Source organism: Heteronotia binoei, chromosome 21 (genome assembly GCF_032191835.1).
Source record: "Heteronotia binoei isolate CCM8104 ecotype False Entrance Well chromosome 21, APGP_CSIRO_Hbin_v1, whole genome shotgun sequence".
Lineage (NCBI taxonomy): Eukaryota > Metazoa > Chordata > Lepidosauria > Squamata > Gekkonidae > Heteronotia > Heteronotia binoei.
In genome coordinates this window covers 5957440-5969700 of record NC_083243.1, presented here as the reverse complement: position 1 = coordinate 5969700, position 12261 = coordinate 5957440, and the positions used below count along the sequence as shown (strand labels likewise).

At 51.0% G+C, this 12261-nt stretch overlaps 1 protein-coding gene across 1 annotated transcript in view; it reads right to left on the bottom strand.

Moving 5' to 3' along the window:
* MAP4K5 (mitogen-activated protein kinase kinase kinase kinase 5) overlaps positions 1 to 12261 on the bottom strand; it is a 232454-nt gene that overhangs the window by 140620 nt on the left and 79573 nt on the right. The window contains 1 exon segment of the mRNA XM_060261158.1: positions 334 to 424. Within this exon segment, the coding sequence (XP_060117141.1) occupies positions 334 to 424 (91 nt within the window).

The following is a 12261-nucleotide window of genomic DNA, read 5'->3' as shown; positions in this document are numbered from 1 at the left end:
GGATGAGATACATTGCCAAAGATCCGGCCAATAAATAAAAAATTCCACAGAAATGGAAAATATGCTGTCTCAAGTTCAGTGAGAAAAACGTTCAGTGCTCTCATGTCACAGCCAAAAAAACAAAAACAAAAAACACTTTAAGCCCCGCTTAAAAAAAAACCCTCTTTGCTCCCCAGCATGCAAGTTCGGGCAGCTGCATGTTGTAGCAGAGCTGTTAAATAAAGCACCTCCGGTAAGAGATGTGCTTTCGGGGGCGTTTGCGCGGAGATTTCGATCGCTCCAGGAAGCTGGCACAGAAAAATAATGTATGCAAAATGTAACAACTCAGCTCACCTGAGATAGCTTCCAAAGTAAGCCACAATGTTACAGTGTTTGCATTCCTTAACCATGTAGATTTCTTGCTGTATCAATGAAAAGTCATCTCCTGGAAGAAAAAAGAAAAAAGAAAGAAGGCAATTAAACAATCACCCTTCTCATACAGAACGTGTTTCCTAGAATAATAGAATTGGAAGGAATCTCCAGGGTCATCTACCCTCTGGACATAAGAACATAAGAGAAGCCCTGTTGGATCAGGCCAATGGTCCATCCAGTCCAACACTCTGTATCACACAGTGGCCAAAAAAAACCCAGGTGCCGTCAGGAGGTCCACCAGTAGAGCCAGGACACTAGAAGCCCTCCCACTGTGCCCCCCCCCCCAAGCACCAAGAACACAGAGCATCACTTAAGAACATAAGAGAAGCCCTGTTGGATCAGGCACCTCCAGTCCCACACTCTGTGTCACATAAGAACAAAAGAGAAGCCATGTTGGATCAGGCCAGTGGCCCCTCCAGTCCCACACTCTGTGTCACATAAGAACAAAAGAGAAGCCATGTTGGATCAGGCCAATGGCCCATACAGTCCAACACTCTGTGTCACAGAAGAATATAAGAGAAGCCATGTTGGATCAGGCCAGTGGCCCATCCAGTCCAACACTCTGTGTCACATAAGAACAGAAGAGAAGCCATGTTGGATCAGGCCAATGGCCCATCCACTCCAACACTCTGTGACACATAAGAACAAAAGAGAAGCCATGTTGGATCAGGCCAGTGGCCCATCCAGTCCAACACTCTGTGTCACATATGAACATAAGAGAAGCCATGTTGGATCAGGCCAATGGCCCATCCAGTCCAACACTCTGTGTCACATAAGAACAAAAGAGAAGCCATGTTGGATCAGGCCAATGGCCCCTCCAGTCCAACACTCTGTGTCACATAAGAACGTAAGAGAAGCCATGTTGGATCAGGCCAATGGCCCATCCAGTCCAACACTCCGTGTCACATAAGAACATAAGAGAAGCCCTGTTGGATCAGGCCAATGGTCCATCCAGTCCAACTCTCTGTGTCCTGATGGTTACTGACCCTATCAGTGCCCCGCACACTGCAATACAATGGAACCGCCTCCTCTAACTTTAAACCATTTGTTGTCTTAGACCATGGTCCCCAACCTTTTTGAGGCTTGGCAGGGTTGCCTGGTCTGTGCTGTAAAATTCCTGGAGACTTTGGGGGTGGAGCTGGGAGAGGGCGGGGTATGGGGAGGAGAGGGGCCTCAGAAGACAACGACTGCAGACTTATACCCCGCCCTTCTCTCTGAATCAGAGACTCAGAGCGGCTCACAATCTCCTCTATCTTCTTCCCCCACAACAGACATCCTGTGAGGTGGGTGGGGCTGAGAGAACTCTGACAGAAGCTGCCCTTTCAAGGACAACCTCTGCCAGAGCTCTGGCTGACCCAAGGCCATTCCATCGGGTGCAAGCGGAGGAGTGGGGACTCAAACCCGGTTCTCCCAGATAAGAGTCCGCACACTTAACCGCTACGCCAAACTCAGCATGGTACAAGGCCACAGAGTCCACCCTTCCAAGCAGCCATTTTCTCCAGGGAAGCTGCTCTCTGCCAGTTGGCAACCAACTTTAAAAGCAGGAGAGTCTCCAGCCCCCCCCCCCCGGAGGCTGGCAACCCTAGTGCCCTTGGAGTTCTGACACAAAACGGCTGCTGCAGAAGGCACAGACACACAGAGGAAGCCCAAGCGCAGAGGAGGAAAGGAGTAATATAAAAAATGCACTGGGGAAGAGGAATTAAACAGAGAAATAAAACCAAGACTGTGGTGGCAGCTGCTGCTGAAGCAGCATTATTTTAATCTGCCCAGCCAATCAGATCTCTGTGGGGCAATCAGAAGTGGCTCCACCCACTTTCTGAAAACACCCGGGGGCAGGCAGCAGGTAAGGTGCTGAAGGGTGGCATAGTGCCCACGGGTGACACTTTCGGGACCCCAGTTTCAGGCGATTTTCTCTTCCGCTTGCATTGTTCTCCCTCCGCATCCTGCACTGTTTGTTCATTAGAGGCTTTTGCTCTTGGACTGAATTGTTTTGTAATCCGCCTTTCGAGTCCCACTGAGAGAGACAACTACAAATGACGTGAATAAGAATAACAATCATAATAACCTGAAGATAAACCAGCCTCTCTATCCTTCTTGGCGATAACTAAATGATGCATGTTCCAGTGTGGGAAAGCCACCGGCTGACCAGTTGTCCCAGGGGACACCAAGGTCCAAGTGCTTTTGGCACACTGCACCAATTCAAAATCACCACCGGCAGGGGTCGTTTTGTAGACAAACAGGTGGTGGAGCTCATTAGCGTAACTCGTTAGCACATGCCACCGCCACCCCCAGCCAAAAGCAACCCAGTGCAAGAAAGGAGAGCCCCAGGCAAGCAAGGCCACCTTGGGCTGGCTAGAGATCCAGCCAGCCCAAGCAGGCCTCGCTCACCTGGGGCTCTCCTTGGCCGCCCCGCCCCCAATCAAAAGGCCAGCAAGCCGCCTGCCACCCAAAATCACATAAGAAGTGGAAGAGTGTCATGGGCTTCTCCAGATGCTAATGAGGGCTGTGGGGGTGTGGCAAAGCTCCTGGTGGCTGGCTGCCCACCCGCTCTCCTAATCCAAGGGTTGTTATGCAGCTGCACTGACTCTTCAATGGACAAGGTAGGTAGGTGGGGAGGAGGAGGAGGGGGAACCCTCAGAAACGTTCAGGAGCTGCGCTCCTGTGAGCTCCTGCTGAATCCGGCATCTGTCCATTCTTAGACCGCAGACATAAGTTTGTGTACTTTTAAAATATCAATGATAAAACCAAATAGCTTCCCAAACAATCAGTAAACAAATGCTACTGTAATAATAAAGGACATGAACATATCAGTTAGGGGAGGGACGGTGGCTCAGTGGTAGAGCCTCTGCTTGGTAAGCAGAAGGTCCCAGGTTCAATCCCTGGCATCTCCAAAAAGGGTCCAGGCAAATAGGTGTGAAAAACTTCAGCTTGAGACCCTGGAGAGCCGCTGCCAGTCTGAGCAGACAAGACTGACTTTGATGGACCGAGGGTCTGATTCAGTAGAAGGCAGCTTCATATGTTCATATGTTCAATTCGCAATATTCAAGAATCACACAATAATCCAACAGAAGCTCAGTCCAAAAGGAATTCAATAAATCCCGATACAGTCCACCTCAAACAAGGTAAAAAAAAGATCTTCTGGGAAGAGAACCCGCATAAAAGATGACTTCCAGCAATCTACAAGGAATTCCCAAAACTTGAAGTCACATGGCAGGTATTCATCAGCAGGATGCAACACTTGCGACAGCGCCAACGGCAGATTCCAAAATGCATCTAAGCCAAAAATCCCATATTCAATATAAGAATCTCTTGAAAAATCTCTACAGTGGTTTGATAACAATCGTTTTGGATATATTCCTTTGTCAAGAGATGAGAATAACATCCAGTTATGGAATCCGCTAAGTGATCAGCATCCACTAATACAATAAGAACATAAGAGAAGCCCTGTTGGATCAGGCCAATGGCCCCTCCAGCCCAACACTCTGTGTCACATAAGAACATAAGAGAAGCCCTGTTGGATCAGGCCAATGGCCCCTCCAGCCCAACACTCTGTTTAACATAAGAGAAGCCCTGTTGGATCAGGCCAGTGGCCCATCCAGCCCAACACTCTGTGTCACATAAGAACATAAGAGAAGCCCTGTTGGATCAGGCCAATGGCCCATCCAGTCCAACACTCTGTGTCACATAAGAACATAAGAGAAGCCCTGTTGGATCAGGCCAATGGCCCCTGCAGCCCAACACTCTGTGTCACATAAGAACATAAGAGAAGCCCTGTTGGATCAGGCCACTGGCCCATCCAGTCCAACACTCTGTGTCACATAAGAACATAAGAGAAGCCCTGTTGGATCAGGCCAATGGCCCCTCCAGCCCAACACTCTGTTTAACATAAGAACATAAGAGAAGCCATGTTGGATCAGGCCAGTGGCCCATCCAGCCCAACACTCTGTGTCACATAAGAACATAAGAGAAGCCCTGTTGGATCAGGCCAATGGCCCCTCCAGCCCAACACTCTGTTTAACATAAGAGAAGCCCTGTTGGATCAGGCCAATGGCCCCTCCAGCCCAACACTCTGTTTAACATAAGAACATAAGAGAAGCCATGTTGGATCAGGCCAATGGCCCCTCCAGCCCAACACTCTGTGTCACACAGTGGCCAAAAAAATCCAGGCGCCATCAGGAGATCCATCAGTGGGACCAGGACACTAGAAGCCCTCCCACTGTGGCTCCCCCCTCAAGCACCGAGAATACAGAGCATCGCTGTCCCAGACAGAGAGTTCCAAAAATACACTGTGGCTAAGAGCCACTGATGGACCTCTGCTCCAGATGCTTATCCAATCCCCTCTTGAAGCTGTCTATGCTTGCAGCAGCCACCACCTCCTGTGGCAGTGAATTCCACATGTTAATCACCCTTTGGGTGAAGTTCTTCTTTCTATCAGTTCCAACCTGACTGCTCATCAATTTCACTGAATGTTCATGAGTTCTCGTACTGCGAGAAAGGGAGAAAAGTCCTTCTTTCTCTACCGTCTCCATCTCATGCATAATTTTGTCAACCTCTATCATGTCACCCCGCAGTCGACGTTTCTCCAGGCTAAAGAGCCCCAAGCGCTTTAACCTTTCTTCATAGGTCAAAAGCCTGCACCTGAGACCCTGGAGAGCCGCTGCCAGTCTGAGTAGACAAGACTGACCTTGATAGCCCAAGGGTCTGATCCAGGATAAGGCAGCTTGATGTATGCGTTTAACGCAATGAGTTTGTATGCAAGTTGCCAGGAATTTTACCTTCCTCCATTCTCTGTACAGATTCACATGTTCGTATAAAGACGCACAAACTAAATACATAAAAACGTGGGCATAAACACACACATGCTACATTACTATAAGAAAGGCAGGATGTTTGTGGCAGGCCTTAGTGTTGTGGGATCCCAACACGCAGTGGTACAGCACGTTCCCACCCCACTGATGGAGGCCAAGCCGCTTTGGCCTCTTGCTTCCCCTGAAATGCCCACTCTCAACGCAGGGCTTTGTCTTCTCCCCTGGGGGGCTGTTATGATCCTGGGCCTAGTGAGGGCTGCAAGCCCCAGGGAAGCCTGCTTAGGAGTTACTGGGAAGAGCCTACATTTCCCAGGATCCCTCCTGCCCTCTGACTGGGTAAGCAAGCTTTGGAGGGAAACTGGCTCAGAGAGGGGTGGGGCTTGGGAGGAGAAGATAAAAAACGGTCAAACCCAGGCAGGGGGTGTTCTTTTCCTGGAAGGCTGAGCTGCAGCAGGCTGGAGCCTAGAGAGATTGCAGCAGGGGAAAGAGCCCTTACCCAAGGGGATAAGTGTAGGTAGTAGAGTAGGGACAGTAAGTCCAGACGCGTTAGGGCATTCGTTTATTTTTTCCCTTCACCCCTTTTACTGTTGAATGCACCTTGTTAGTTTATATTACACTGAACTGATCTTTTAAATAATTTTTTTTCCCCTGTTGTTCACTCTGCCTGGTCCTCATGTCTATTATTTGGCCTAAGCTAAAGGAGGCCTGGAAGGCCTGGAAGGGCTTGGGAGGAAACTCTGGGCCTTCTCAAGGGGAATTCTTAACCTGGTGTGGTGGCAGCCATTGGTAATACCCCACTGAGTCGTGACAGGGGCAGAGGTCCATCAGTGGCTATTAGCCACAGTGTATATATATATGTGTGTGTGTGTGTGTGTGTGTGTGTTTATACACACACATATATTGGCCACTGTGTGACACAGAGTGTTGGACTGGATGGCCCATTGGCCTGATCTAACATGGCTTCTCTTATGTTCTTATGTGACACAGAGCGTTGGGCTGGATATGCCATTGGTCTGATCCAACATGACTTCCCTTATGTGACACGGAGTGTTGGACTGGATGGGCCATTGGTCTGATCCAACATGGCTTCTCTTATGTTCTTATGTGACACAGAGCGTTGGACTGGATGGGCCATTGGTCTGATCCAACATAACTTCTCTTATGCGACACCGAGTGTGGGACTGGAAGGGCCATTGGCCTCATCCAACATGGCTTCTCTTATGTTCTTATGTGACACAGAGTGTTGGACTGGAAGGACCATTGGCCTGATCCAACATGGCTTCTCTTATGTTCTTATGTGACACAGAGTGCTGGACTAGATGGGCCATTGGCCTGATCCAACAGGGCTTATCTTATGATCTTATGTGACACCGAGTGTGGGACTAGATGGGCCATTGGCCTGATCCAACCATGGCTTCTCTTATGTTCTTATGTGACACCGAGTGTTGGACTGGGCGGGCCATTGGCCTCATCCAACATGGCTTCTCTTATGTTCTTATGTGACACAGAGTGTTGGACTGGAAGGGCCATTGGCCTGATCCAACAGGGCTTCTCTTATGTGACACAGAGTGTTGGACTGGAAGGGCCACTGGCCTGATCCAACAGGGCTTCTCTTATGTTCTTATGTGACACAGAGTGTTGGACTGGAAGGGCCACTGGCCTGATCCAACAGGGCTTCTCTTATGTTCTTATGTGACACAGAGTGTTGGACTGGAGGGGCCACTGGCCTGATCCAACAGGGCTTCTCTTATGTTCTTATGTGACACAGAGTGTTGGACTGGAAGGGCCACTGGCCTGATCCAACAGGGCTTCTCTTATGTTCTTATATGACACAGAGTGTTGGACTGGAAGGGCCACTGGCCTGATCCAACAGGGCTTCTCTGATGTTCTTATGTGACACAGAGTGGTGGACTGGATGGGCTACTGGCCTGATCCAACATGGCTTCTCTTCTGTTCTTATATGACACAGTGTTGGACTGGATGGGCCATTGGCCTGATCCAACAAAGGACGTTTTCTCCTTCTCCCCAAACACGAGAACTTGAGGGTAACCAGTGAAGCTGATGGGCAACAGATTCAGGAGAGACAAAAGGGAATACTTCCTTACACAGGGGAGCATTAAAATGTGGGATCTGCTGCCAGAGGACGTAGACAGGAGGCTGGACTAGAAGGACCCTCACTGGTCTGATCCAGCAGGGCTCTTCTGATGTTCTTATGAAGACCTCGGCCTCTCTGCCCTGTTGTTGGACCTTCAGAAGAACTGGTTGGCCGCTGTGTGAGACAGGAGGCTGGACTAGAATGGACCTTCACTGGTCTGATCCAGCAGGGCTCTTCTGATGTTCTTATGAAGACCTCGGCCTCTCTGCCCTGTTGTTGGCCCTTCAGAAGAACTGGTTGGCCGCTGTGTGAGACAGGAGGCTGGACTAGAATGGACCTTCACTGGTCTGACCCAGCAGGGCTCTTCTGAGGTTCTTATGAAGACATCAGCCTCTCTGCTCTCACAATCTCACAACTGGTTGGCCCCTGTGTGAGACAGGAGGCTGGACTAGATGGACCCTCACTGGTCTGATCCAGCAGGGCTCTTCTGATGTCCTTATGAAGACCTCGGCCTCTCTGCCCTGTTGTTGGCCCTCCAGAGGAACTGGTTGGCCCCTGTGTGGGACAGGAGGCTGGACTAGGTGGACGATTGGTCTGATCCAGCAGGACTCTTCCGATGTTCTTTTCAAGGGAAGGCCTTGGCCTCTCTGCCCTGTTGTTGGCCCTCCAAAGGAACTGGTTGGCCTCTGTGTGAGGCAGGAGGCTGGACTAGATGGACGACTGGTCTGATCCAACAGGGCTCTTCTGATGTTCTTAGGAAGACCTCAGCCTCTCTGCCTTTTTGTTGGCCCTCCAGAGGAACTGGCTGCCCTCTGTGTGAGACAGGAGGCTGGACTAGGTGGACGACTGGTCTGATCCAGCAAGGCTCTTCTTATTTTCTTACGACCAACGGCTGCTTTGGAAGGTGGACTCTTCCTCCGCCGAAATCCCTCCCCTCTCCAAACCCCGCCCTCCTCAGGCTCCACTCCCAAAATCTCCAGGTATTTCCAAGCCCAGAGCTGGCAACTCTACCCAAAGGTCAAAGAGGTGCAAAAAAAGACGGGGTGGGAAAAGCAAAGCTTGTCGGCCACCAAAAGGCCACAGCAAGCGCGACCACGCAAGACAGGGTCAACAGAGGCCAACTCTGGCCTGCGTGCATCCGAAACGGAACAGCATCTGTGCATCTCTTTCAGATGCTTCAGTGCGCAGACTGCGCACGCCAAACAATGGTCCCTTTCAAAACGCGGCTGTCAGCAGATGCTACGAGCTCATCCGAAGCCCCGAAAACAGGAACGAGCGAGGGCTGCCTGTTTCTTGTCTCTTCGTTTCTGATGTCCTGGGCACTTCTCTCCTGCTGTGGTTAGTTAAAAACGTGAGGGCGAGGAAAAGTTTTTGCTACTGGTGAAAAGCTGGGAAGTTCGGGAGTTACGCAGCGGTCCGTGGGAGAGCTGCTGATCTCCAGGTGGTGACTGGAGATCTCCTGGGATTATAATTGATTCCCGGGCGACAGAGATCGGTTCACCTGGAGAGAATGGCCAGTACAGAGGATGGACTTTAGGACATTAGACCCCCCCCCCCCCTGAAGTCCCACCCCTCCCGAAACCTGCTTACCTTAGGGACCGTCTCTCCCCATATGTTCCCCAGAGAATACTGAGATCGGGTTCTCAGAATCTCCTTACAATCCCCGAGCCAAAGGAGGCACGTCTGAAGTCAACTAGGGACAGGGCCTTTTCGATCACAGCTCCCTGCTGGTGGAACCAGCTGCCGGAAGAGGTGAGGGCCCTGCAGAGCCTTGGGCAGTTCCGCAGGGCCTGTAAGACAGTCCTCTTCCGGTTGGCATACCACTGACCGGCATCTGGATATTTGAATTTTAAGGAAGACTGCAGGATAGCACGCTGACGAACTGTGTTTATTTTATTGTGTGAATTATTAATGTATTTTAATTCTTGATCGTACTGTTAGAATTTTATGTTGTAAGCCGCCCTGAGCCCGCTTCGGTGGGGGTAGGGCGGGATATAAATCGAATGAAATAAAAATAAAATGAAATTAAAAAATAAACCCCACCTTCCTCACACCCCACCCCAAAATTTCCAGGTGTTCCCACCCCAGAACTGTTGTCCCTAGCTGTGGGCTTCACATCAGACTAACGATGCTGCAAGCCGGCACTCCTGAACCGGTTGCTATAGAAATAATGGACACAGGACAGGTATGGCAGGATCAGCTCTTCCAAAATCACAGATATCAGCCGGCTCTGAAGCCCTCCAGTCATTTTTCTCGCATTCCAAAAACGATCGCCTCCGCAAAGATGCCCAAATCTCAAATCCCATCATTCCAGCCTCGAACGTGTGGTTCCATCTGCAAGCTTTCATTCTTGCTTTCCTTAACCATCTGGGGGTGGCCAAACTTGCTTAATGCAAGAGCCACACGGAATAAGCGTCGGATGTTTGAGAGCTGCGAGACACGGACATCAGAGAAGGGAGGGAGGAAATAGATGTAGAGGAGAGGTGGAAAGAAAGCAACTTTAACTTTAAATGTATTCTCCAAGCCCCTAGTTAGCTTGGCTTGGAGAAGTGATTTAAAGAGACAAATGCCTTCTCCGAGCCAGCCAATGGGCTGTAGGGGGCCTCGAGAGCTGCACTATATGTGTGAAAGGGCCACAGTTTGGCCACCCCTGTGATAAAGCAACAGAAGAAGATATTGGATTTATATCCCGCCCTCCACTCCAAAGAGTCTCAGAGCAGCTCACAATCTCCTTTCCCCTCCTCCCCCACAACAAACACCCTGTGAGGTGAGTGGGGCTGAGAGGGCTCTCACAGCAGCTGCCCTTTCAAGGACAGAGTCTCAGAGCGGCTCACACTCCTTTCCCTTCCTCCCCCTCAACAAACACCCTGTGAGGCGGGTGGGGCTGGAGAGGGCTCTCACAGCAGCTGCCCTTTCAAGGACAGAGTCTCAGAGCGGCCTACAATCTCCTTTCCCTTCCTCCCCCATAATAGACACCCTGTGAGGTGGGTGGGGCTGGAGAGGGCTCTCCCAGCAGCTGCCCTTTCAAGGACAACCTCTGCCAGAGCTCTGGCTGACCCAAGGCCCTTCCAGCAGGTGCAACTGGAGGAGTGGGGAATCAAAACCGGTTCTCCCAGATAAGAGTCCGCACACTTAACCACTACACCAAACCGGCTCTCCAGCTCACCAAACAAGGCCACTCCTAGACTATCTAGCACCCTAGGCAAGGTTAACCTGCCCCCCACACACACACACAAACACTGAGAACCGTTTTCAAAAACAGATGGAATTGTGGGGAAAATGTGCATCCAATTTGGCGCCCCCTGAAGGACGGTGCCCTAGGAAATCACCGATGTCACCTAGTGGCCGAGCCGGCCCTGTAAATCAGTAGTCTTGGACAGAACCAGTCTTACAAATCTCGTCCTCTCTTTCCATCCTTGCACAAAAGCCGCTGCTGCTGCTGCCACCGAACTTTTAACCGCGTCGAGAGTCACGCCTGCCCTTATCCGGAGAGGCCAAGCTAGCCCGATCTCCTCAGATCTTGGAAACTAAACAGGGTCAGCCCTGGTGAGCGCTACGATGGGAAGCCTCCGAGGAAGCCCAGGGTCGCTACGGAGAGGCAGGCAACGACCAGCCCCCTCTGAATGTCTCTTGCCTTGACCTTGCTGGCCTCATCTCATCAAATCTCAAAAGCCAGCCCCGCTTAGTGCTTGGATGGGAGACCTACAGGAGAAGCATAGTCTCCAGATCACGCGATGTGGTGGTGTCGCTTTACTCTGCTCTGGTAAGACCTCACCTGGAGTATTGCGTTCAGTTTTAGGCACCACATTTAAGAAGGATCTAGACAAGCTGGAACGGGTCCAGAGGAGGGCGAAGAAGATGGTGAGGGGTGTGGAGACCGAGTCCTCTGAGGAAAGGTTGAAGGAGCTGGGCACGTTTAGCCTGGAGAGGAGGCGGCTGAGAGGTGATAGGATCACCAACTTCAAGTCCTTGAAGGGCTGTCCTATAGAGGATGGGGTGGAATTGTTTTCTGTGGCCCCGGAAAGTAGGACCAGAACCAGGAAGGCTGAAATTAAATCAAAAGAGTTTCCGGCTCAACATTAGGAAGAACTTCCTGACCGTTAGAGGGGTTCCTCAGTAGAACAGGCTTCCTCCTCGGGAGGTGGTGGGCTCTCCTTCCTTGGAGGTTTTTAAGCAGAGGCTAGATGGCCATCTGACAGCAATGATGATCCTGTGGATTTAGGGGGAAGTGTTTGTGAGTTCCCGGCATTGTGCAGGGGGTTGGACTAGATGACCCTGGAGGTCCCTTCCAGCTCTAGGATTCTATGACTGTTAGAGTGGTTCCTCAGTGGAACAGGCTTCCTTGGGAGGTGGTGAGCTCTCCTTCCTTGGAGGTTTTTTAACAGAGGCTAGATGGCCATCTGACAGCAATGAAGATCCTGTGAATTTAGGGGGAGGGTGTTTGTGAGTTCCCTTCATTGTGCAGGGGGTTGGACTAGATGACCCTGGAGGTCCCTTCCAACTCTATGATTCTATGACCTCAAAGGAAGCCCAGGGTTGCTACGCAGAGGCAGGCAGTGACAAACCACCTCTGAACGTCTCTTGCCTTGAAAGCCTTGGGGGTGAGCATAAGTGGGCCTCAATGCAGATGTTTCAGTTTGACCTAATCAGGGATTTTTCTGAGTAGGAACGCAGTTCCGGCTGGCTTGGTATCAGGAAAGGAAAGGTCCCCTGTGCAAGCACCAGGTTTCCAACTCTGGGGTGACGCTGCTTTCACGACGTTTTCACAGCAGACTTTTTACGGGGTGGTTTGCCATTGCCCTCCCCAGTCATCTACGTTTCCCCCCAGCAAGCTGGGGACTCATTTGACCGACCTCGGAAGGAGGGAAGGCTGAGTCAACCTCGAGCCGGCCACCTGAAAGCTCAGCTTCCGCTGGGGATCGAACTCAGGTCGTGAGCGGAGCTTAG